At 41.7% G+C, this 26,049-nt stretch overlaps 1 protein-coding gene across 1 annotated transcript in view; it reads right to left on the reverse strand.

Moving 5' to 3' along the window:
• The window catches only part of Parm1 (prostate androgen-regulated mucin-like protein 1), a 94,984-nt gene extending 81,641 nt beyond the window's left edge, over window positions 1-13,343 (reverse strand). Inside the window, exon 1 of the mRNA XM_051198260.1 lies at window positions 13,217-13,343. Within this exon, the coding sequence (XP_051054217.1) occupies window positions 13,217-13,259 (43 nt within the window). The 5' untranslated portion in view covers window positions 13,260-13,343. The remainder of the gene's footprint in view (window positions 1-13,216) is intronic.
• Window positions 13,344-26,049: the final 12,706 nt, after the last annotated feature.

A 26,049-nucleotide genomic window follows, 5' to 3' on the forward strand; every position in this document is an offset into this window, starting at 1 on the left:
GTGTATCCCTGGCTGTTTTCCTCTATGAAGATATTATTTTTCCCAATGTAAGTTCTGCAGAGCTCTGTGCTCATCTACATTCCTGCGAGTGGCAGTAGATAGTATCTCTCTGTTGTTCTGTGTTAATATGTCACTTCCCTAACTGACTAAGCCTTCAAGCCTTACCTCTTAAGGAGAAAAGGGCAAGGTTGAATGGGTTTTGGGTTCCTTGAAGCCAAGGAACTTAATGTTTACATGAAAACATTTACATTGGGCCATCAGCGAGCTGTGAGACCTTGGACTCCACATCTCTAGACTTCAGTTTCTTTAGTTCAATTTGACAGGCAGAGAGCATTTGCCTCATGGGTTCATGCATGGGATGGAGGGGTGTGAAGTTAAGACATGCCCCCTTCTCTCTAGAGGCTCACACTCCCAAATAACTCAAATCAAAGCTTGCAAGCTGGAGGATTTGGGTTAGCAGAAAACAGTGGAGAATAGTGTACAGGAGTGAGAAAGGGGCACTTAGCAAAGCCAAAGTGTCCTGAAGGGACATAGCAGGCCTTCCTTTCTTGAGGCTGATTTACCAAGGATGATGCATGTATTTCTATAGCCTCTTATGACGTGATTACCCATAACGCCTTGTCCAAGGCACTTGTTTAAATGGGCTGGGTCATACCTCTATACTCAGTGAGGTCTGGTAAACTTCATTTCTAAAAGCCTTTTAAAAATTATTTTAATTTTTACTGAAAATAATTTTTTTCATACAATATATTCTGATGAGTCCCTACTACATCATAGTTCTTCTGAGATCCTCTCCACCTCCCCACCCACCCAAATCCACACTCTTTTTGTCTCTCTCTATTATTAGAAAACAAACAGGTAACTAAAACAAACTAACCAGAATAAGGCAAAACAAACAAACAAATAAAAAGCACAACCAACACATACAGACACAGAGACACATATACTCCAACACACAGTAATCCCATAAAGACACAAAACTGGAAACCATAATATATAAGCAAAAGACCTATATGGGAAAAAACAAAAACAAACAAACTAAAAATCCCATAAAAAACAAAATGCCCCTCTCCCAAATGAGACAAAGTAAATCTCCAAAAATTACCATTGAGTACTATTGAATTCATTTTGTGTTGACTATCTACTGCTGGGCATGGGATCTGTCCATCAGTATGGTTCATACACAGTGAGACTCCATCAGAGAAAACTAATTTTTCATTTGCGAGTGATTGTCAATTGGACAAGGGCTCTGGGTTATGATGATCTCCGTTTTAAAAACTTTCTATAACAAAAATTTAATTGTCTACTAAATGGAAGAGTGTAACTAATTCCTTTGTCCCCTTTACTTAACAGTTACTAACTGAAAACCGCTACTTCATATAATAATGCAATCTATTTTCCTGCTCCCATTTTATTTTGAAGAAAATCCTAGCAATGATAACGTGTGTATAAGTATAATGATAAGGGTCTCTAAAGGATGAGATTGTTGTAAAATAATATGTATGTGATTATCATGGTTAAAACAAAGAAAAACTTAGCCCCATTAAAGAGCATGTCAATGTTCTCATTCACAAATGTGTCTTAAATGTCATCATTTAATTTAAGAGTTTTGGCTTGGTTCAAAACCTGGATAAGTTGTGTAGTTGGGATTGGTTGCTTTGTTCTCAAGTCTCCTTGTAGTCTACAGATTTGTCCTTCTTCTGCACATCTTTCTCTCAGCCTCTTTCTTTTATTTCTTATAACCTATTTACTGAAGAAACCAGGCTGTTGATCCTATTGACTTGCCTGTTTGCTGGAAATTTCTGTCTTCATTCCCATGGGATTCACTATCACCTCCCCAGTAGGTTGAAGAAGCTCAATGGGATGTCAGTTTCCTTTGAATGTGGCAGGACTGCATCAAAAGGGATGGTGTGGTTATTGTTATGCCACACTTCGAGATGTAGGCAGACACTGATCAAAAGCTACTAATTAATGAGTCTGTGCATGAAGGTAACAGTTTCTGTTGCACCTTCTGGACTTCCTAGCTGCAATACTTCTATAGAGACAACCAATCGGCTTTTCATCAAATGGTCCATCATACAGTGTACACTCACAATGTAAAGGCAGTGAGATCTAGAAATCACCTGATTCTCTGTAGTTGTGTATTATATTTCAAAAAATAATTTGTTGGTTTATTAGCATCTTTTAGTGAAGATCAATAACATCTGTGTTATTTCACTGTCCTGGTTTCAAAATAATTTTGTGCTCACTAACACATTTAGTAAGTTTCAGTCTATTCTAATTATTATTCTCATTGGCAATCAAATTGCATCATCTTGGGCCAGTTAGAGTTTCATTAAGCATCTTTGAGTCCTCTGACATCATGAGAAGGTCTTTACTTTCTGGTCTAACAAAATTCTTCAGGCATCTAATCTGACCTACCCAGTATTAGCTACCTCCACAAGGAGCTGTTACTCTGCTAGTGAAAATGGAACCTAGACCCCACGACATGCACACCTGGGAGAGTCGTAAGCAGGTTTAGGTTAATTTGCCTTTCTTATTATGTGTATGGGCAATCTATTCTGGCCTAAATGGGTCCTGTGAGAGGAAGGTGTCCGCTTCAGTGTCACAGCTTAAGGAAAGATTGATGCATGGCAGGTTCCCAACCACAGTTGTAACACATGGGACAGAGATGAGAATCAAAGTTGGGAACATGAAATGACTTAGCAGCTATCTTGGCAGTTCAAGGTAGTGAGGGAACAAATGAGTAAAGATGAAAGTCGGAGGCGCAAATCTTAGCTCAGTTGCTTATCAACTGCAGGTGAATAGCTTATTACTTAACTTTTGAAGCCCTGCGACCTCAACTGTAAATTGGGAACAGTATTGCATCCCTCACAAGGCAACTGGAGGATCAGATGATGATGTAGAGGAAACAAACAGAGTAATATGTGGTACCCAGTAAAGCTAAAAGTGTTAACAAGCTGGTCCCCAGCAATGTGCACAGTTTTGTCACAATGGAAGGAGTTGGCTGGAGTCAGAACTCAGGTTCTCCTTGCTCTGTCTTCTTGTCCAGCAATGTCCCCAGAACACTTGCATTATTCTCTGAAAATGCTGCAGAGGATTAATAATGGCTCCTCCAGCATCTTCCTAAACCACATTCTATTGATTACCTTGTTGAAAAGATGATATCATATATTGAATGTTGCCAAAGGAAAGAAATAATATAGTCTTTTGAAGGCTATTTTTCTCATTTGATATCTAAGCTGACAACTTTCATTTTGAGAAACTTGGGATGTGTTAAGAAAGAAGATCTCATAGTAACAAATGCTGGAAAGAGTTTAGGTTTTGGAAGAGGTTTACAACATTATGCCATAAGTTGATCTGATCAGAGCCCCTTAAAAATGATCCAAGATGGTGGACCTAATCAATGCCTTATATATACAGCACCCAAGTTTTAGAAAATATAGCATTATTATATTGTCATTTTTTTTCTAGAACCTTTGTCCATTACATCAGTGCTGCCCAGTAAACCTTTCTGAGGAAACTTGCTTCTCCATGATTTCAGTTTTGAGGTTCTGTCAGAATAACTTTAAAGTCAATAGGCTGAAAATTGCAAAGCTGTCTGGAAGTTACTGTAGCCTCATGAACTGTTGCAAAAGGTTGGTTTGAAATATTCATATGTTACTGAACACTTCACAGAAGTGAGGGGGGAGAGAGACTCACTTTATCCTTCCAACCCCCTTTAATGCAGGCAGACACTACCCTGTAGCTTTCTTTTCCCATATATTGGTGACTATAAACTGTAGCCATATTTGCACAGTAGCCATCCACTCTGTAAAGCAGTTACTAATCCTGCTCAGTATGAATGCTGAATGCAGGGTGACTTCGCCAACCAGGCCTACTCTCAGAATGACAGAACAATGCTCCATTTGCAGCCACACTTGATTTTGAGATTTGGGGTCCCCCCAACCTTCTCTTCTTGCTGTATGCTCTTTTTTCTTCCATTAAGATATTAGGCCCTGCTTCTCATCTCAGTATTGCTCTATTGCAACACCACAGTCTCAACACCACATACCCCTTTTACAGGCCCTGCGGTGCAAGCCCATGGTCACCTGAATTTGATTCATGTCTGTCCACAGTCAAGGTCACTGAATGTGGATGGCAGCGAGTTTGCCTTTACAGGGGTGGACAAACAGAACTCATGGAATAAATAAGTCTAATGTTTTAAATAATAAGCATCATCTTTTCTTCACTTATAAGTTGCTTCTGCACATTGACATCATCAAGATTAGTATGTTCTCAAGATCATGCTATTCTTGGAAGCTACCACATAAACAATCATTCCTGTTTTGAATAGGAAGGAAAGTATCAGATTTTTCTGAGGGGGTGGGCAATTTATGATAAAGATGAGGCATGTGCTATGCTGGGTAAATTAAACACTAACTGTGTCAAGAAGTGGATCTACTTGAAGGATAAATAAAAGTATACTTCTGTCCTTCCTCTCTATTCTAGGATACAGGCTTGATTTTAGCCAGAACTTCAGAATCATCTCTAGCTGTTGCTTGAACTAAAATATATCTCATGTTTTGGACTCATTAAGAATGCTATAATGAAGGTCCCTAAGGCCAAGAAAATCCTCCATTGTCTCCTTGAGTATGTTAGTGACTAACACCTTCAATACTCAGTGTCTGAATTTACCTTTTTCAGGCTTTACTGGGGAATTGCCAGTTGTATTTCCTTTAGACTCAAACCGTGTTTCGTGACAAAGCTAGTTTTGGTCGTTGAGAAAATTCTCAAAATGGTTCAAATTGTGGCTCCCCATCTTATCCTTGTCCACCCTAGCTAAGCTCAGAGGTGGCATTTTCTTAATTGGCCACACAGTCAAGAAGGGTCAACCACTCTAAAATGACGTTCATGACCAGGAGCACTATGGTTTAGAAGAAGAGTTCCAGAATCCCATATAAAATAGCTGATACTAAAGCTTAGACAGGGTTTTTGTTTGTTAGTACATTTCCTGTAAAGGGAGGACCAAAGGTCTCACCACTGTTCCTATAAAACACTATGTGTAAGCACTCCACTAGACATGAACACCTGATGGTCAGCAAGTTTGCAACATCTCATTTATGGATGACCTATGGAAAATTCCCAGCAATGTATTTTGTCAATCCTGCAAATATGTTTTGAGCACCCATCATGTGCCACAAATATTCTGTCAACTGAGTTTTGCTGAAACAAGCAAGGAGAGATAAAACCCCTGTGAAACTGTACTGTAGAGAGATGTAGCTATGGGGGATAAAGGGACCCAGTGAAGAAAGCACAGGCCAGACTCAAGTGTACCAGGGACACAGACTTGCCAGTGAGACTGTACTGTAATTTTAACATGTTGGTCATGGTCGGGTTTATTGAGAAGGTGGCAGTTAGGCAAATGTGCTACCTTCTGGCTCTGCCATGTCTCCCAATGGTTCACTTTATAAAGATTTAGTTCCCAATTCCTTGCTGGTGAGGATTGGTGAGACCTGTAAGAAGTGGTCTAGTGGCAGCTTTTAGACCATTGGAGGAAAGCCTTCCAAGGGGACTGTGGGACAGTGTTCTCTTCTTCTTGTTCTCCTGTGCTCAGAGGGTAAACAAGTTTATGCCACCCAGTGTTCCTACCACGACATACTGTCCCAGAACAGGCCCAAAGTAGTCAGCCAATGCTTGGGAATTAAAACCTCCCCGACTGAGTCAAAAGAAACCACTCTCTCTGTCTCTGTCTCTGTCTCTGTCTCTCTCTCTCTCTCTTTCCTATTATTTTAAGTATCTGGGGCAGTTTCAGAAAAGTTTAGAGAAGGTTAGAAAATTCCCTCTGTGAATCCTTGAAGAAAGTCTGCTTCAGACAGAGGAGCCAACCATGGCTTGCTGTAAGAAAGGAAGGGTGGCTGGGACAAAGTGGGCAAGTGGACTCTGGAGAAGACACCCAGGCCAAGCGCTAATGGACACCTTGGGCAGATCTTGACTGTCTCTTTAAGTATTTGACCTTCAGTTGAGTGTAATGGGGTTAGGACTTAGCACATAGCAGTGACAGTGACACATCACCTTCCCCCCCCCCCCTTCCAACAGACTGAATGATGGTTCCCTGTACAAAGAGGATCTCAGGAAGAACAGACTAGGGACTGTCATCTGACAGGCCATTACAGTACTCCAGGAAAAAGATGGCAGTGGCTTTTCACAGGACCAGAGCAATGGAAGTGACAGACTGTGCGTGGACTTGGCATAATATTTAAAGGAAAGTGGAGGACAGTGTCTTGAAGGCCTAAACAGAGAATGTTGAGAAAAAGAAGGCTTTAGTAGTTCTAAATTTCCATTATCTATTCTTTCATTCAGACATCCCGTAATCTCCTTGCTTTCCTTCAGCTCTGTGCCCCTTGCTACACCCAAGTCATCTAATGAAATTTTGAATAACACTTCTCACTTCTGTTTCCATTAACACCACACTTACCCTGTTTCCATATGTAATTCCACATTACATTTCCTCAAAAGTATTTCATGAAATATAAACAATGAATGATCATTCGTTATTGAAAGTGTATCCTTTGTCTCTGCTCAGATATATTTGATCAGTGCTTCAAAGAAGGAGAATTTGGGGGCTTTCCTCTAAGTATCACCTCCATCAACACTGTGATTTTTAAGTCAAAACAACCAGGTTCCTTCTTATTTGGCATGCTTTGTTGCTGCCTCTCATGGGTACATTGACATGAGAACAACCATGACAGACATGCTTTCTACACACCAAAACCTTGGCTCCTTACAAGGCTGAGAAAGAGGTCCTCAGTTGCCCAGACTTTGTAATGACTGTCTGACAAGTTAGTGGCATAGAGGCCCCTCACATTCTCCATCTTAACCCCTTCTCTCTGTTACAGACCTGTCTCTGCATCTGGGTTCCAAGAATTTGAACCTAAGCTCTCACACTTGCATGATAAAGATTTTACTTACTGATCCATCTCTCTGGTCTTCCAGTCCACCCCACCTCCAATTTGTGTGTTAAAAATCATAAGTCCCTACGCAAAGGAAGACTCCATTCACTAAAGAGAAAGTACACACTCAGGATGCAGAGCCCACAAGCACCTTGATCACAGACTCAACAACCTCTAGAATTTCTGAGAAATAGACCCTTGTTCATTAGGTCCCCAATTATAATCAAATGAGTGGATTAAGATCTCAGACAGCACCGTAGTTTTCCATCAGGGATGCAGTGATGGGTAACTCAACACAGTGATGAGGTTATGCTTTGGGACTACACAAAGTGAGGAAGGCTATCACAAATGTAAAGAATAATATATATTTTATTAATTATATATTAGGAAATGCAGCATGATCTAACCAATGGTAAGCACAAATTTATAACCACAGGCAGAAAAAAAAAGCATTCCCTCTCCTACTTAATTTCTTTCATGTTCTACACCCATATTGAACATTATGTCTACCTTTACTTGCTTATGGAAAAGAAAACCAGAGTTTGGAATGAGAGAAGAGGTCTTATTCCATTGTACCATTCATATCAAATAGATGTGTTTTCTAAATATCATACCTGGTAACTTCCCACAATTTCCCTTACTTAATAGTTAGCTATTTACAGATTTTTCCCTGAGAATAAATTTCTTCCAAAGTTAAATAGTTTAGAAGACTTTTTAATATCTGCCTTAAGATTCTGCCTAATGTGTGTTGCCTCAGGGTCTATATAGCTACAGCTTTTTAAATGATACCCATAAATCTATCCAGCAGGAATTATATAAAACTTATATAATTAATATTTGTAAGATGTCTTGAGATCTTGGCAAGAAAATGGGTGCTGAAATCCAAAGCTATTCTATAATGTGCCGTTTAAATCAGCTGCCAGCTATTTTCCAGACACTTCTAAATCTAGCTCTAGGCCAAAACATTGCTACTATTAGAAGTATACTATTTCTTTTTAGGGGAGGGTCAGAAAGGTTCATTAAGACCAGTCAAAGAAGCCATGGAAATGCCACCTGTTGGTCAGAAACCCAAAACCATACACAGTTGATTGGTACGGAAACAGAATCAAAATATCTCACTGAAGTGCAAACTGCCCCTGTGTCCTAATCTTTGCAATTCTTTTTTTCAATGATTTATTTATTTTTATGTTATGTGCACTGATATTTTGCCTGCACATATGTCTGTGCGAGGGTATGGGATCCCTGCAACCGGAGTTACTGACAGTTGTGAGCTGTAACGTGAATGACTGAGAATTGAACCAGTTCCCCTGGAAGAGCAGAGAGTGCCCTTAACCGCTGAGCCATCTTTCTAATCCCTCTATGCAGTTTTTAACCAAGAGAGCTGTTGTAAAATCTCCATGTTTTTCCCACAAAAAGACTCTTTCTGAAGCAGTGCTGGTTAGCCAAGGCCCCATGAAACAAGGTTCAAACTGAAGGTCATCCTACAGCAGGAGCATTGCATAGGTGGTCTGAAGACAAAAGGCCAAAATAGAGTTGCCAGATAAAATACAGTACTTCCTGGTAAACTCAAAGTTTAATATTATACAATATATATTTAGAAACACTATTTTCTTGAAATTCAAATGTGACTGGACTGCCTGAGTTTTTATTTGCTAAACGAGGCTATGTGGGGCAAAGGAAAACTAACATAATATGCTTTCTACCGACACTATACCTACACCTAATGAAAGTATCCATGGACAGAATCCTATACTTGTCTACATCGCTTCATCATTCTTATTACTTACAAAAATGACAAAGTTTTCAAGATCTGCAAACAATGTTAGAAACACATAATTGAAAGAAATGGGCTGTGCTGGTATAACAGATTATGAGGAAGATTTAAAGGTGCATGTGATGGAAAAATGTTACATCAGATCCTGTCATTTAAATAATTTAGGATGTAATAAACCGCATACACTGTGAGTTTGGCTTTGTAGTCATGCTGTTTGCACATTAACCGGGTGATAACCTATTGACCCCACATATCCCGTGAGAAAGCAACTACAGGGTGAAGCAGACATGACTTGTCTACTTCTTAGAGCTAGCATTGTTTTCTACAGGAAACATTAACTTTCCACGTGATATCTCACAAGCAAGGCAAATAGTTGACTCCTACACACTGATTTCTCGACAGATACTCTTAAAAGGAGGAACGTAGTTCAACTGCTCTGGTCCCACTGAGGTGATAAACATTTTTTTTTTTTTTGAAATGCCATTCTGTTTTTGTAGGTGCTATGCTCCCCCCATCCCTCAGAGAAAATTATTGCTTTAGAAAGTTGTGTTAGTATAAATACTTCACCAGTATTTTCTTCATAAAAACACTAATGCAATTAGAGCGGGTCCAAGTGCTGAGGTTCAATTAGAGATCTGGCCATTATTGAGGACTCTGGGTTCTGGAGAAAGTCACTCAGAACCATCAGATAAAATGGCTCATTTACTCCAAATTATCCCCAAATGTGTTGCTCTGGGGGATCTGACCTTTTAGATGTAGCTGACTTGGGCTTTCTAAATTCATCAGTTTGCAAAAGTCCTTGGTGAGGACTTGATTTTACTTTAATTGTAACTGACCCCTTCCCCCCCGCTTTTTTTCCTGATCATTGTGCTACATCTGAACCAACACATTCCATTCTTCACCTTTTAAATTAGGCATTTCGTGGCTCAGTGGACTGTCTTCCTAATTTGCATACTGAGTTTGCTGGAAGGGTCGTCAGCCTTGGCATGTCAGTTTCAGTCTGTGATCTGAAGAGTCTAAATGCAAACAAAATGGCTCTGCATTTGGGGAGGTGGACTATATCCAGTTCAGGGCTGGATATAGTCATCTTTATTAAGGTTTATAGTCATCTTTATTAAGAGCAGTGAGAGCTAACAGTACCAAGCATTTTCCAGGTCCCCAGTACTGTCTACTTGTAGGTATGCTTTGTCAGTTAGCATTCTCATATTTTAAATATGAGAAAATGCAGGGTAGTCATTAGGTACTGTAAATAGGCTACAGAATCTACCTGCATCTCGTAGAAGCGTTGCCTCTGTATATGCAGCAGAGGACAATATAAAGAGCTTGCAGTTTTCAGGTCTCTTCATACAAAGGAAGATATCATGTCTTTCACTGTGACCATAGATTTCAGGTGAAAGGAATGTGGTTAACTCTCCCTTATTACTCCAATACACCTTGCTGGGAAAAGATGGTGATTTTGCAGTATATTTGTGATACAGTCACTGAGCTGACACACATGAGGACTTGTACAGGTAAAGAGCAGAGGCAGATGTCAGTTATTCAGAGAAAAGAGGGCTGATGGGTCCAGAACACATGCATACACACACACACACACACACACACACAGAGAGAGAGAGAGAGAGAGAGAGATCCAGAACACATGCACGCACACACGCACACATAGATGTCTTGCTGGTGGGCAGACTGAAATTCTAGCTCTAGTGTTGTCAACTAGAGGGCCAATGAGTGTTCCAGGGTGCCTGGGAATGGAGTGTACTGTACTCCTCCTGATCCAGGCCTGGGGTAGATAGGACAGAGCAAGAGAAGCCAGATCACTGGCTTCTCATATGTATGGACTCCTCTTACATAATACATAACCTTTTGTCTTCTTAAGTGTTTAAAAAAAGACCATTTGAATGCTTCTATATACCTTATATATCTCACTGAGGGGTTTTTGAAACAGGTGGGTCTACCCAACTCTAAGGGACAGAAATGAGGAGCCTCATGGGTCAGAAAATGAAGTCAATCAGTGGTCTGTCTTCTCTCTCTGCATAGTTCTTATGCCAAACCTTGGAGACTCAGGACTGGATTTTAACTCCCATGTAGTACTCCTATACATCCCACCTAAGGTAATTCAGGGGACTAATGTTGAGCTGTCCCCTGTCAAGGCTGCTGATAATGCACACATATTTTCAAGTGACCATAATATACACTGGGTTAAACACTATGCATATATCAAGAGGATTTGTTAAGCCTAAACATTAAAGTCCTGCCAGACACTGTCTCTGGCTCAGTTCAAGTTTTTCTGAAACCTCTAAAAATGGAGAGAAATAGAACAGGACAAAAAAGAAAAAAAAAAAAGTCATCCTTTGGTGAATGACTTGCCAGAGAAGCTCCAGGACAAGCTGCCGGAATATGCCTACCATTATCCAGAACCTTCTAGAAAAGTATGTCAATCTGAAAATTTTTATTTTAGAATTCAGAGACTCTCATGAGGTGTTTATGATAATTCTGACATTATTTTCCAGCCTATTTATGATAAGCAGTTTTATTAAAAGACTGTCCATGGAAAGATTCACTGAAATTCACAAACTGCAGAGAGAGCTGCCTTGTATGGGCAAGTAAGATAAAGAGGCAATATGTCATCCTTGGCCTCTGGAGCCTATGACCCTGATGGCCCTGATCCCAGTAGAAGCCTGGAGGGCATAGGAGTGGGGCTGCTCAACCAGTCTCTGAAACACCAGCCACCTGCCTCTGGGGGAGGGGAAGGGCAATGGGCAGTATTTTTCTCTAAGCAGAACACAGCTGAACAGTAAGACCATTGAAATCAATCAATACATCACCAGCAAATCACCAGTCAATCAGTAAACCATCTTATCTGGGGATTAACCCATTTTTGTGTTTTTGTTTTGCCAGCTGCCAGTGCTCGAAAATATTAAACACACAAATAAATAATAAATAAACGGATAAAGGACCAAAATCAATTTAGCAAACAAAATCTATCCATCTAAGATGCGGGCTTCTTAAGCTCCTTAAATGGGTTCCCTTCCGGGTGCTCATCTCTCCTTGGAGGACCAGGGAACTACTTTTGGAGGCAATCCAGCTGGGAAGGCCATTACACTGTAAGGTATAAGCGCTCCTCTCCCAAGAGGACTACCACGGAAGCTGTCCGACTGTTCCGGAAAGATCTGCAGGCAGGTCTCTAGACCTTGCAGAGAAAATAGCACACTATTGGCCCAAGCTGGGGAACTTTCCCTTAAAACTATTCTCAGAGCCTCGGGGAAGCTTCCAGATTCTTCTCAAGGAGTTGTGACTACTTTTGGGTGTGGGGGGGGGGGGTGGGAGGCACATTTACAGGAACCCAAGCAATACAGGAAGGGGAAATGCTTGAACTAAAGCTTGAATCTTGAATCAGCTTGTAAGTGGCTTTGAATCCTTTCTCAAACAGACCAGGCTGCTCTCTTGGGTTACTCTCCCCCTGCCTTCCCTCTCTTCCCCACAGCCTTGTCCCTTATCCCTAGCCCTTTATTGGGCTTCACTTTTTCTGGATAAAAACCTAGATACCCAATCCCAGAGGATGGTGCCTGATTTCATCTTTGCAGTCCGCGTGCTGGCTTGGGTTTTCTGCCCAAGGTCGTGGCTGGCTAGTAGTCCTTAGACCATCGGGGCACGCACAGAGGCAGCATAGAACCTGAGAGTGATATTTGGGGATGGGGCACAGGCAGAAGGGTGTGTGTGTGCCCTACTTTTTACCCAAGTTACTAGTTTCATTCAGGGAGCACATTTTTTTTGGAAGGCTCTTGGCCACAGTAGATTTGCAGTTCTTTATAACAGTGATCACAAGCTTGACTCCAGCCTGGGGCGCAGACCCTGAGACCTTGTGCCTCATCATCTCTAAGCCTAAATAAAAAGAGACTCAGGAGTTCCAGAGACCTCTAAGTCCTGGTGCTCTAACCAGCCCAGCTGAGCGCACATGATGCTGAAGCCCTCTTAGTAGCGGCTTTATCATACCCCTGCCCCGACTGTTTACCATGGCAGAACAAACCATGGCAAGAAGTGATGTCTGGGACTGTGGCAGGTGCGCTCTGAGATCTGCCCCCTCCCCCCGCCCCAGGGAAGAAGAGAAACGGTAGAAAACAGTCATCTCCTTGCAGGTTTGGTGTTCTAACGTGCCAGCTAGCCGGCCACCTGTTTCACAAAGACTGAATTTGTAGGGGGCACAGGGCACAGGGCACAATCTGCCGCCGCAAAGATCCAATCTCTCCCCCACCCCCCACCAGGACCGGCAAAACCGCACATCTTAAATCTAAGTGCGCACACGCCTGCAGACCCACTACCCTCCAGTGTTGACTTACTTTCTGGTGTCGTCCCCCCCTCGGCCCCCAAACACACACACACACACACACACACACACACACACACACACACACACACACACACACACACACACACACACACACACACACACACTCAGCCGGAGCTTGGTGCCCGCTTCCCCACGCCTGGCTGGTCCGCGGAGCGCGCCAAGTACCTGCGGTGAAGATGCAGAGAGCGATGAGCGCCTTGCACACCATGTTACTCCGGCGCTCGGTACCGAGCTGGACTTGGCTAGGGAAGAGTTTCCTGGGGCTGACCAAGTATATAGGGCACCGGTGGCTTCTCTACCGCCCGGTGGGTTGCCGGAAAAGCGGGTGGTGCTGACCGCCCAGCGCGATCAGTCCAGGCAGCTTCGGTGGCAGCTTTGGTGTCTGGCAGCGCTAGGCGAAGTGGAGGTGGCGCGCAGAGTCAGCTGTGTGCCCTGCGGCGCCAGGCGCACTTCTGCTCCATCCCAGCAGCCCGAGTCCAGGACCCGCCCGCACCATCGCCAAACCCCTCCCACCCGGCCCTCCTGCGAGGACAGGGCCACCCACTGGCCTTCCCCCTCCCCCGCGCACTGGTCCCAGGAGTCCCGTCCCAGGGCGGCCTCTGCTGGACAGTGGGCGAGCTTTCAGTGGATCCAGCTGGCAGCTCAGAGAGCCCTGTACTGTTCTAGAGGCCAAGGTAAAGCTGAGTGCTAATGGGTCCCTGCCTGCAGAAAACGACTCAGTTTCGCTTATGGAAACTTACTACCTTTAGAGAGGTGACCAAGAGGTCACCTCAGAGAATCAACACACTTCTTGCCAAGTATGGGATGAAGATCTTCGCCTTCATTTCTGCAAATAACTCTTTGTGTACATTAAACCCTCACCAGCCCTGACCTGGCACTGCACTTCCTGATGCCTGGATTACCCTATTCAGTCTCATAATAGAAGAAATGCTAATGTCTGGTGACAGGATTGCTGGGTAACTGAACCAGGTGTCTGACTAGTTACTGTCCCAAAGATGTTCTACTAACCGAGAGACATAAAATTATTATCTCACAAGTGAGAAACTGAAGGTATGAGAAATTAAGGAGGGTGCTATATAAAATAGCTTGTCAAAATGTTTTGTACAGCAGGCCTATAATCACAATATAATAATATATTGTCATATATCAATAATGATGATGATTGACATTTCCTGAGAAATGGAAATAGGTTAGGGAATGGACAATGTACATTCATATACAACCCAAGTTAAGTCATTTACTTCCCCTCACAAATATCCCAGGCAGGTGTGCTGCATCCTTATATTTTTTGGGTAGGAAATGAGTTTAAGGCCTCACAGTTAGCAAAGAATAATCAGATGCCCCCCTGTGTTCATTCTTTGTACTTAAATGCCTCTCCAGAGATCAGGGCTTCTCCAAAGAGGGGTCAAAACTGACCTTTCACACCCCACACACCATAGACTTGCCTAGTTCTCATACCTGTTACATGCCACACCCTCTTCAGTTTGGTGCAGCCTCAGCCTGGTGGACAACCTAGTCACTAATCAGAGTGGAGAGTCCTAAGAGTAAAGGAACCTTCATAAGGACTTGAAGAGCTTGGTGCCATCTGAAGAATGGATTTTCTGTTTTTTGCTGTGTCGTTTTCCCATGTCGGGGACTCCTCTCTTTCTCAGCCATGGTTCATCACTTTAGCTGTGGCCAAATCAATTCTGTGCCTCACTTCTCCATCACCACTTGCAGATCTTGGTTGGGCTTCCCCATTAGATTATACTGGCCTCGTAGCAGTCCTTTGTCTTCACAAATATACTGATTCCTGTTGTGATATGAAGCAAAAATACTTCGAGCAAGGAGAGAACCTCCTTTTCCTGCATCCTTGACCAGAGAAACTGGCAAATTTGAGGTCTTAAACATTTCTCTGAAGCCTTCTGGTCTATAGGCCTTCTGGTGTCTACCTGACCTGTGTGACTGTAAAGGATTTTGACACCATGGCTTTGACTGTCATGGGGTCTGCAACCACACACGGATGGAGCACTCTTTACGGCACAGGCTGGCTTAAGTAATGTTGCATACAAACAGCATAGATATTTGTTTATTTTTCTGCAAAGAATCAGTCACTGAACACTGGTTCTTGCAAGTTACAGAGCATCTCCAGCATTTCAAGAACAGTACCTTTTAATTAATTTATTTTCTGACAGTGCCACACACCTAGGTGATAGATTTTAGTCCTTCTCTTGCCTTATTTCCCTGTCTCTCCCCTTCTCTTCTGCTGTGACCCTTCTCTCTGTGAAAACACTCTTCACATAAACACATACAAAATGGCAGAACCATTTGATGTGTAGGACCACTTGAAACATTGCTGAAGATTCTGTTCTAATCCCAAGCCAAAACTCATTTAATGATATTTTTAATGAAATTATCCAGAAACTTAAACATCAATTTAAAAAGGAAACATTCTAATACAAGCCAAATATGTACAATTTGCTGCTTGTCTACTGAGGAATTAACAGTAGGAAAATACTAAAAGTCATTGTTTTCTGTAATTAAGCCATTATGTTTCTTTAAAAGAAAAATTATGTTTGCAGTAAGAAAACTGAATTTCTTGATTACAATAGTATTGAGTATGGTATTTCAGGCAGTGTGGACTGGCATTAGGTGGTATGACAGAATGCTCAGTGCTAAATGGACATGCTATGTGTTCAGAACCAAGGCTGCAGTAAGTCTCTAGATTCAACACAGTCAAGGTCTATCAGAAACAATGTTTTTGGGGGCTTTGAATTAATTACCTCTCCAAATATTTTCAGAACCCCATACTCAGTTATATAACTATGTTTGGTTACTCTCAGCCATGTGCTAAAGCAAGTCAATGGCCATGTCCAATTTGAAGAAAGCTCGGAAGCTTAATCTGCTCATATGACCAGATAAAAAGGAGGAAGTCTACTGGGAAAGAGTTGTGAGATGTGTCTCAGTGGTTTATTGTCTCTTCCACCAGCAGGCTTCTATTTGTAGAATGGTGAATCAAAAACCATACAACAATAAAGGTTTTTGGTTATTGTGTTACAAATAATATCTAATAACATTTATTGACATCTGCTATGTGTTAGGAAAATTGCTAAGTTGTGTGTGTGTGTTTGTATGTCTGTGTGCACATGTGTTTCTTTCTTTGCACTCTATGGGGTCAATACTGTAGGTGACCAGAATATGCTGTAGGCAGAGTTTTCCGGTGCCCACTGCCCGCTCCCAAATAACCAACACGGAGATTTAAGATTACTCATAAATGCTTATCCAATAGCTCAGGCTTCTTACCAACCTCCTCTTACAACTTAACCCATTTCTATTAATGCTGCCCCAAGGCTGGTGCCTTTACCCCTATCCCATTTTGTGTGTCGGATTCATTCTCCATCTGACTGGCGACTCCTCTGACTCTGCCCTTCCCCATCCCATCATTCTCAGCTTGGCTTTTCCGTCTAATTATTCTGTTCAGCTATTGGCCAAACAGCTTGTCTACTAAACCAATTATAGTGACGTATATTCACATGGTGTACAGAAGAATTATTCCACAGCAATGTGCCCTGCCGAAATATACCTCTTTGGCATTATAATTACTTTGAGAAATAGGGAGAAATTGGAGAAGCCCTGAAGATAGAGTGGGAGTTACTCTCCTGTAGAGTGGGATTTATAAAGGAAACATTCATTTGTAAGGGTGTCTCTGTCTCAGTGGTAAGAGAAATGAGGATAACTGAATTATTAGACACATTGGTCGGTGCAGAAGAGCAGTGGGCTAAGTCTGTATAACAAACCTTACACCACTTTCCTAAGTCTTTGCTGTTTCCCCAACACCATTATTATTATTATTAACTATCAGTATTATTAGCAAATTGTTCAATTAAACCTAAACCAAAGCTTCCCCTTTGAGAGTTACTCATCTCATATATATATATATATATATATATATATATATATATATATATTTATATTGTCTATGCATATTCTTAAACTTTTTTTTCTCTTATTAACTGCCTTTCACTATAGGGAGTCCAAGCTAAGACCTTTTACATAGTAAAGCCAAAACTAATTTTTCTCTCCAATGAAACTACTATCCTGAATTTGAAAGTAAAGTAACTAAGCTATCTGGAGTTGAAGGAAACTGAATGATGCTATGTTATATAATAGCAGGGAACATACCTTTGTCAGTGGGGTCAGGGATGAAACTTGCATGTAACCGTTTATTTATGCCTTTATATCAAAAGCGTGTTCCTTCAGAGATTTCTCTTGATCCTTTTATAGTGTACCAGTGGGATAAAATCTGAGAAAAAAATATGCCTTTTACCGACTTCACTCCTTTTTGATCATTGTTAGAATAAATTTCTACTGTTATTGACTTTCAACATTTTGCAAAAATATTACCCTTGACTGGCTTAGCTTTTGACACCCTGGATGTATTATACTTCATGGGCAATGTTAAGTGAGATACTTCAGACTCACAAAAACATTATCCCTAGACCTTTAGTCTCATGTTTGAGGAAAGAGCAAATGGTTTGGGTGTTAGAGCTGTAGGAGACAGTGTAACACTGACTAGAGACGTGATCCTTAGCTCCTGTCTAATCCTTCCTCCTTCCCATCCTCCCTTTCTCCTTGCGCTCTTCCCTCTTTTCCATACTTCCATTCCTTCTAGTGTTGTAAGGCAATTCCACCAGAGAACGCATGGACATTCTTAAAGCCAAATAGAAAGTCTGTATTGCTGGCTGGTGAGTGCAAAGGGAACTTGCCTAAATCATGTAGCCTGAGCGGCACCATATATAAACCACACACACACACACACACACACACACACACACACACACACACACACACACATCTGGTGACACACTTTAGTTAGCAAGAACAGTTAGTGAGAGGTGAAACTACAGAGACCAAAAAGCAAAGTTAGCCCATTTAGGGACATTCCCAGATCCTGGAGTTATGGACTAGGTATTCCATAAATTAGGTCTTGGCAGGTGTTGGGGCCTCTGTGCTAGGTTCTAAGGTCACAATGGAACCTCTAAGATGGTGTCAGTTGTGCTAAGGTCTTGGAGTCTGTTACACCAGTGTCAGAGCATTAAATATTGAACATAGGGCCGCACGCATTATAGGCAATTTCTCTTCCACTGAGCTACATTCACAGCTATCTTTTCACTCTCTATTTTATTTTATTTAATTTTATATAACAAAGTCCAATTAAATGAAAACAAACATTTATACACAATATTTGGGAATTTGGGCGTCGTTCTTTCCAAGCTACTTCCTGCTGGCAAGGGGCGCTGTCTTGGGGGGATTCGAAGAAGATTCAGATATCCTAGCTGTAGTCTGCAAGGCTGTTTTGTCCAGCTGTTTTGAATGTAGGATCAGCTTGTACTCTGTTTCAGGCGGTCTGGCGTGATCAAACCACATTAGTCTGGAAGGAATCCACATCTTTTCATTGTCTGTGGAAATAAAATAAAAATCCTTTTCCCCAGTAACTTGTCCTTCAACTTAAATTTTGGAGTCAAAGCATTTTTTTAATTTAATTTATTGTTTTACATGTCGATCCCAGTTCCCTCACGCTCCCTCCCTCCCTCCCCCAACCCTCCCTTTCTCCTTTCATCTCTTTTGTCCTCTCTGCCCTCTCACATGCACTCTAAACACCCTCCCCTCCCATCCCCCCACCCCAATTCCATGTGTATGGGAATGCCATCCAGTTGGGGTCATGTAGATCTGACAGGCCCTGTGAAGTAGGGACTAGGGCTTCTCTCCTGTCTCTAGGTTAAGGCAGTTATCCCTCCACGGGGGATATGTTCGCAAAGTCCTTTTGTGCACCAGGGATACATCCTGGCTCCACTGTCTGAGGTCCCTTAGACTGCTCAGTCCTTCTGGCTGAGACCCATATTCAGGGGGCCTGAGTCAGTCCCATGCTGGCTTCCCAGCTATCAGTCTAGGGGGCCCGTTAGCTCCTCCTTGTTCAGGTAAGCTGTCTCTATGTGCTTCTGCTGCATGGCCTTGTCCTCTCCATCTGCTTCTGGGTTCTAGTTCGACTCAGTGTTTATGTATGTTTGCTCCTATTTTCAACAGGCATTAGTTGAGGGCTCCATGGAAAAGTTAGTTGTTGATCTCACTCTCCGGGAAGGGCATTTATGATAGCCTTTCCATGGAAGATGAGATTGTTAGTTGGGAGCAGTCTTGTAGTTCTCTTGACCTTTCTTTGTGTTCAATTTTATCTTCAAACCAATATTGGCTCCCTCTTTTATGTTCTCTCTCTCTGTCTCTGTCTCTGTCTCTGTCTCTGTCTCTGTCTCTGTCTCTGTCTCTGTCTCTCTCTCTCTCTCTCTCTCTCTCTCTCTCTCTCTCTTTCCTATCTCCTATTCCTAACCAGGCTCAATCTTCCTGGTCGCACAGGTTTTCCTTTCCTCCCCCTCATTTTCTCCTACTTCTCTCTCCATTCACTGTCTTCCCCCACTTCACCTGAGCTCTGGGGGACTTGTCCCTTCCCAGTTCTGTGAGGGACTTTATATGAATCTCTTAGAATACACCTTGTATCCTAGTTCATCTGGTGATGTGAATTATAGGCTGGTGATCATTTGATCTAGGTCTAAAATCCATATATGAGTGACTACATACTGAGTTCTTCTTTTTGTGCCTGGGTTACCTCATTCAGGATGGTTTCTTCAAGTGCCATCCACTTGCCTGCGAATTTCAAGATACCATTATTTTTTTCTGCAGAGTAGTATTCCATTGGGTAGATATGCCACATCTTCATTAACCATTAACCATTCTTCAATTGAGGGGCATCTAGGTTGCTTCCAGGTTCTTGCTATTACAAATAGTGCTGCTATGAACATAGTTGAACAGATGTCTTTGTTGCATGGATGGGAATCCTTTGGGTATATGCCTAAGAGGGGGATTGCCGGGTCCTGTGGTAAACTAATTCCCATTTTCCTGAGGAACTGCCATACTGATCTCCAAAATGGCTGTATGAGTTTGCACTCCCACCAGCAGTGGAGGAGTGTTCCACTTTCTCCACATCCTCTCCAACATAAGTCATCACTGGTGTTTCTAATTTTCGCCATTCTGGCAGGGATAAGATGGTATCTCAAAGTTGTTTTGATTTGCATTTCCCTGATAGCTAAGGATGTGGAGCATTTTCTTAAGTGTCTTTCAGCCTTTTTGATTCCCTCCATTGAGAATTCTTTCTTCAGTTCTGTACCCCATTTTTTAATAGGGTTATTTGGTGTTTTGTTGACTAGTTTCTTGAGTTCTTTGTGTATTTTGGAGATCAGCCCTTTGTTGGATATAGGGTTGGTGAAAATCTTTTCCCAGTCTGTGGGCTGCTGTTTGGTCTTGTCGACTGTGTCCTTTGCCTTACAGAAGCTTCTAAGTTTGAAAAGGTCCCATTTATTAATTGTTTCTTTCAGTGTCTGTGCCCCTGGAGTTATGTTCATGAAGCAGTCTCTTATACCAATTTGTTCAAGGGTACCTCCTACTTTCTCTTCTAAGAGGTTCAATGTGGCTGGATTGATGTTAAGGTCTTTGATCCATTTGGACTTGAGTTTTGTGCATGGCGACAGACATGGGTCTATCTGCAGTCTTCTACACACCCTCATCCAATTGTGCCAGCACCATTTGTTGAAGATGCTGTCCTTGCCCCCATTGTATAATTTTAGCTGTTTTGTCGAAAATCAGGTGTTCATAGGTGCGTGTATTAATATCAGGATTTTCAATTAGATTCCATTGGTCTATCTATCTATTTTTATGCCAATACCGGGCTGTTTTCAGAACTATAGCTTTGTAGTAGAGCTTAAAGTCAGGAATGGTGATGCCTCCTGAAGTTCTTTTATTGTATAGGGTTGTTTTGGCTATCCTGGGTCTTTTGTTTTTCTATATAAAGTTGATTATAATCCTTTCTAGGTCGGTGAAGAATTGTAGTGGGATTTTAATGGTGATTACATTGAATCTGTAGATTGCTTTTGGTAGGATTGCCATTTTTACTATGTTAATCCTACCTAACCAAGAGCATGGGAGATCTTTCCATTTTCTGGTATCTTCTTTAATTTCTTTCTTAGAGTCACAAAGTTCTTATTATATAGGTCTTTTACTTGTTTGGTAAGCATTACACCAAGATACTTTATGTTGCTTGTGACTATTGTAAAGGGTGATGTTTCTCTGATTTCTTTCTCTGCCTCTTTGTCGTCTGAAAAAAGTAGGGCTACTGATTTTTTTGAGTTTATCTTGTATCCTGCTAGTTTGCTGAAGGTGTTTATCAGCTGTAGGAGTTCCCTGGTAGAGTTTATTGGGTCACTTATGTAAACTATCATATCATCTGCAAATAGAGACAGTTTGACTTCTTCCTTTCCAATTTGGATCCCCTTGATCTCCTTTTGTTGTCTTACAGCATTAGCTAGAACTTCTAGTACGATATTGAAGAGATATGGAGAAAGAGGACAGCCTTGTCTTGTTCCTGATTTTAGAGGAATTGGCTTAAGTTTCTCTCCATTCAGTTTGATGTTGGCAGTTGGTTTGCTGTATATTGCTCTTATTATGTTTAGGTATGTTCCTGTTATCCCTGACCTCTCCAATACCTTTATCATGAAAGGGTGTTGAATTTTGTCAAAGGCTTTTTCCGCATCTAGGGAGATAATCATATGGTTTTTCTTTTTCAGTTTGTTTATATGGTGGATCACGTTGATAGATTTTCGTATGTTAAACCATCCCTGCATTCCAGGTATGAAGCCTACTTGGTCATGGTGGATGATATCTCTGATGTATTCTTGAATTCGGTTTGCCAATATTTTATTGAGTATTTTTGCATCGATGTTCATCAGGGATATTGGTCTGTAGTTTTCTTTCTTAGTTGTGTCTTTGTGAGGTTTGGGTACCAAAGTTATTGTGGCCTCATAAAAAGAGTTTGGTAATGAACCTTCTGTTTCTATCTTGTGGAACAGTTTGAGGAGTAGTGGTATTAGTTCTTCCTTGAATGTCTGGTAGAATTGTGCGCTGAATCCATCTGGCCCTGGACTATTTTTGGTTGGAAGGCTTTCGATGACTGCTTCTATTTCATTGCAGGTTATAGGTCTATTTAAGTTGTTTGTCTGTTCTTGATTTAATTTTGGTAAGTGATAGTTATCCAGAAACTTGTGCATTTCCTTTGAATTTTCAATTTTTGTGGAATACAGATTTTCAAAGTATGACCTGAAAATTGTCTGGATTTCCTCTGTGTCTGTTGTTATGTTCCCCATTTCGTTTCTGATTTTGTTAATTTGCATGTTCTGTCTCTGCTTTTTCGTTAATTTGGATAAAGGTTTGTCTATCTTGTTGATTTTCTCAAAAAACCAACTCTTTGTTGCATTGATTTTTTGTATTGTTTTCCTGGTTTCTATTTTGTTGATTTCAGCCCTCAAGTTGATTATTTCCTGGCATCTACTCCTGCGGGGTGAATTCGCTTCTCTCTGTTCTAAGATTTTCAGTTGGGCTGTTAAATCTCTTATGTGACTATCCTCTGTTTTCTTCATATGGGCACTTAGTGCAATGAATTTCCCTCGTAGCACTGCTTTCAAGGTGTCCCATAAGTTTGGGTATGTTGTATCCTCATTCTTGTTGAATATTAGAAAGTTTTTAATTTCTTTCTTTATTTCTTCTTTGACCCAGGAGTGGTGCAATTGCACATTGTTCAGTTTCCATGAGTTTGCAGGTTTTCTGCTATTTGTGTTGTTGTTGAATTCCAATTTTAAAGCATGGTGGTCCAATAAGATACAGGGGACTATTCCTATTCTCTTGTATCTGTTGAGGTTTGTTATGTCACCTAGTATGTGGTCGATTTTAGAGAAGGTTCCATGTGGAGCAGAGAAGAAGGTATATTCTTTTGTCTTTGGATGGAATGTTCTATAGATGTCTGTTAATCCCAGTTGAGACATAACTTCTGTTAATTCTTTTGTTTTTTTGTTGAGTTTCTGATTTGTGGTCCTGTCGAGTGTTGAGAGTGATGTATTGAAGTCTCCCACTGTAAGTGTGTGAGGTTTTATATGAGCTTTGAGTTTTAGTAGTGTTTCTTTTACAAATGTGGGTGCCTTTGTATTAGGGGCATAGATGTTCAGAACTAAGACTGGTGTTGATGGATTTCTCCTGAGATGAATATGAAATGACCATCTTCATCTCTTTTGACTAATTTTGGTTTGAAGTCTAACTTGTTGGATATTAGGATAGCTACACCTGCTTGCTTCTTATTTCCATTTGATTGGAAAATCTTTTCCCAACCCTTTACCCTGAGGTAATGTCTATCTTTGAAGATTAGATGTGTTTCTTGTATGCAGCAGAAGGATGGATTCTGTCTTCGTATCCATTCTGTTAGCCTGTGTCTTTTTATAGGTGAGTTAAGACCATTAATATTGAGGGTGAGTAAGGACCATTGATTGTTGATGCTTGTTTGATTTAGGTTTGTTGTTGGCAGTGGTATTGTGAATATATTAGTTCTGCTTCACCCTTGGTTTCTGGTGTAGTTGGATTATCTGTTGCCTACATTTTTGTGGCCGTAGTTACCTTCCTTGGGTTGGAGTTTTCCTTCCAATACTTTCTGTAGGGCTGGATTTGTAGATGCATATTGGGAAAATCTGGTTTTGTCATTAAATATCTTGTTCTCTCCATCTATATTGATTGAGAGTTTTGCTGGATATAGTAGCCTAGGCTGGCATCCGTGTTCTCTTAATACTTTTAGAACATCTATCCAAGACCTTCTGGCCTTGAGGGTTTCCATGGAGAAGTCAGGTGTAATTTTGATAGGTCTGCCTTTATATGTTACCTGTCCTTTTTCCTTCACTGCTCTTAATATTCTTTCTTTATTCTGTATGCTAGGTGTTTTGATTATTATATGTCGAGGGGTCTTTTTTCTTTGGTCCAGCCTATTTGGGGTTCGGTATGCTTCTTGTACTTTCATGGGCATGTCCTTCTTCAGATTTGGGAAGTTTTCCTCGATGATTTTGTTGAATATGTTTTCGGCACCTTTGAGCTGGGCTTCCTTACCTTCGTCTATGCCTATTATTCTTAGGTTTGGCCTTTTCATGGTGTCCCACATTTCCTGGATGTTTTGTGTTAGGGATTTGTTGGATTTATGATATCTTTGATCGATGAATCTATTTCTTCTAGTTTATCTTCTGCACCTGAGATTCTCTCTGCCATCTCTTGAATTCTATTGGTTATGCTTGTGTCCGTCGTTGCCGATTTTTTGCCCAGCTTTTCAATTTCCAGCATTCCTTCTGTTTGTGTTGCCTTTATTTTCTCAATTTCAGTTTTCAAGTCTTGAACCGTTTCCTTCACCTGGTTAATTGTTTTTTCTTGGCTTTCTGTACTTTCCTTAAGGAATTTGTTCATTTCTTCCACTTTTTTGTTTGTTTTTTTCCTCCATTTCTTTAAGGTGTTTTCTCACATCTTCTTTGAGGGCCTCTATCATTTTTATGATGGTAATTTTTAAGTCGTACCCTTCTGCTTCCTCTGCTTTGTTGTTGTGTTCCATTCTAGTTGGTGTAGATTCCCTAGATTCTGGTGGTGTCATGTTTGTCTTTCTGTTGTTAGGTGTTCTCTTGTATTGCCTTCTTCCCATAGCTTCTTCCAGTAGGTGTTGGTGGTGTATCACCCCTCTCCCTATGGTACTTCCCCGATGGGCTTATGTGGGTCTGAGATTCAATATCTGTAGCTCTGTGTGGTCCAAGCTCTCTAGGAGGTTTCTCCGCAGACAGAGATCTAGGGATGGGGTCAAGGATGAGGATCCATAAGCAGGTACTCACAGTGGTCCTGTGGCCAATAGCTCTGGCTAATAGCTCTGGCCAATAGCTCTGGCCAATAACTGCAGGAACTCAGAGTGGGCCTGCAGAGATAGGGGGATCTCTGGGAGGGGCCTGGGATTCCAGCAGAGGACTGGAGGCAGAGTCAGAGACCAAGCAGGTGGTGAGTGGTCCTGTGAGGATAGTTAGGTCTCCTTTGTTCAGAGTTGCTCCAAAGTAGGGTGGACTGTTGTCTCCATCCTCTGTCCCAGTGCTCAACCAGAGCAGCAGGACCGTGGGTGGGGTAGGGCACAGGGTAGGGGGGGTAGGCTGGCAGTGGGGATGGGTGGGGGTGTATCAGAGCTCCAAGGGTGCTCTTGATGGGGACAGGAGACAGGAGCAGCAGGATCAGGGGCCAACCCAGGGAGTTCAGGCGGGGGAGGAGGGAAAAGAGGTTGTAGGGGACAGGCAGCCCCGATTGGGCCCAGACTCACCTCTGGCCAATAGCTGGCGGAAGAGGATGAGGGCTGAGCTGGAACTTGAGAAGGTTTTGTAGGAAAGTGGGATCTCACTGGAAACTGGCACTTTCCAGCTGAGACCTCGTTCTCAGCTTCACTCTCTATTTTAAGAGGAGGCTTTGCCAAGTTGCTCAGGCTGGGCTTAAACTTGCTCTGTAGCCCATGGTGGCCTTGAACTTGTCACCCTCCTGCTTTAGGCTTACAAGTAGCTGAGGTTACAGACCTGCACCACCAGGTCCATAGACTTTTAGTTTTCAAAGTTACAGAGGGTGATTGCAGCATGCAGTTGATTTATGACAATTTTTAAGCAGAGTTGATTTATGACAATTTTTTTTTACTTCCCTGGGTTTGACAATGCCTGCCTTCTGGATATGGCCTCATATGACCTTTTATCTGTGGTACATATTCATGGGTTTTGTTTCCTTATAAGGGCAACAGTCCTACAGGATTGGGGTTCTACCACTTTAGCCTAATTTATTCTTAATTACCTCCTTAAAAATGCTACCTTTAGATATTAGAAGTCACACTGGCAGTCAAAGTGTCAACATATGAGTTTGAAATGCATGTGGAGCACTCATTTAGTGCACAAATGCATCTTCTGGCCCCCAAAACTTACTTTCTCTCCCACGTAAAATACCTTTACCCCTAACAGATCCAAGAGTCTTGAGCTCTTGAGCAACAGCTTCAAATCCAAATTCTCATCTGTCATCTAAGTCATGTATGGGTAAGCCCCAAGATATGA

The sequence above is a fragment of the Phodopus roborovskii genome, unplaced genomic scaffold (genome assembly GCF_943737965.1).
Source record: "Phodopus roborovskii unplaced genomic scaffold, PHOROB, whole genome shotgun sequence".
Classification (NCBI taxonomy): domain Eukaryota; kingdom Metazoa; phylum Chordata; class Mammalia; order Rodentia; family Cricetidae; genus Phodopus; species Phodopus roborovskii.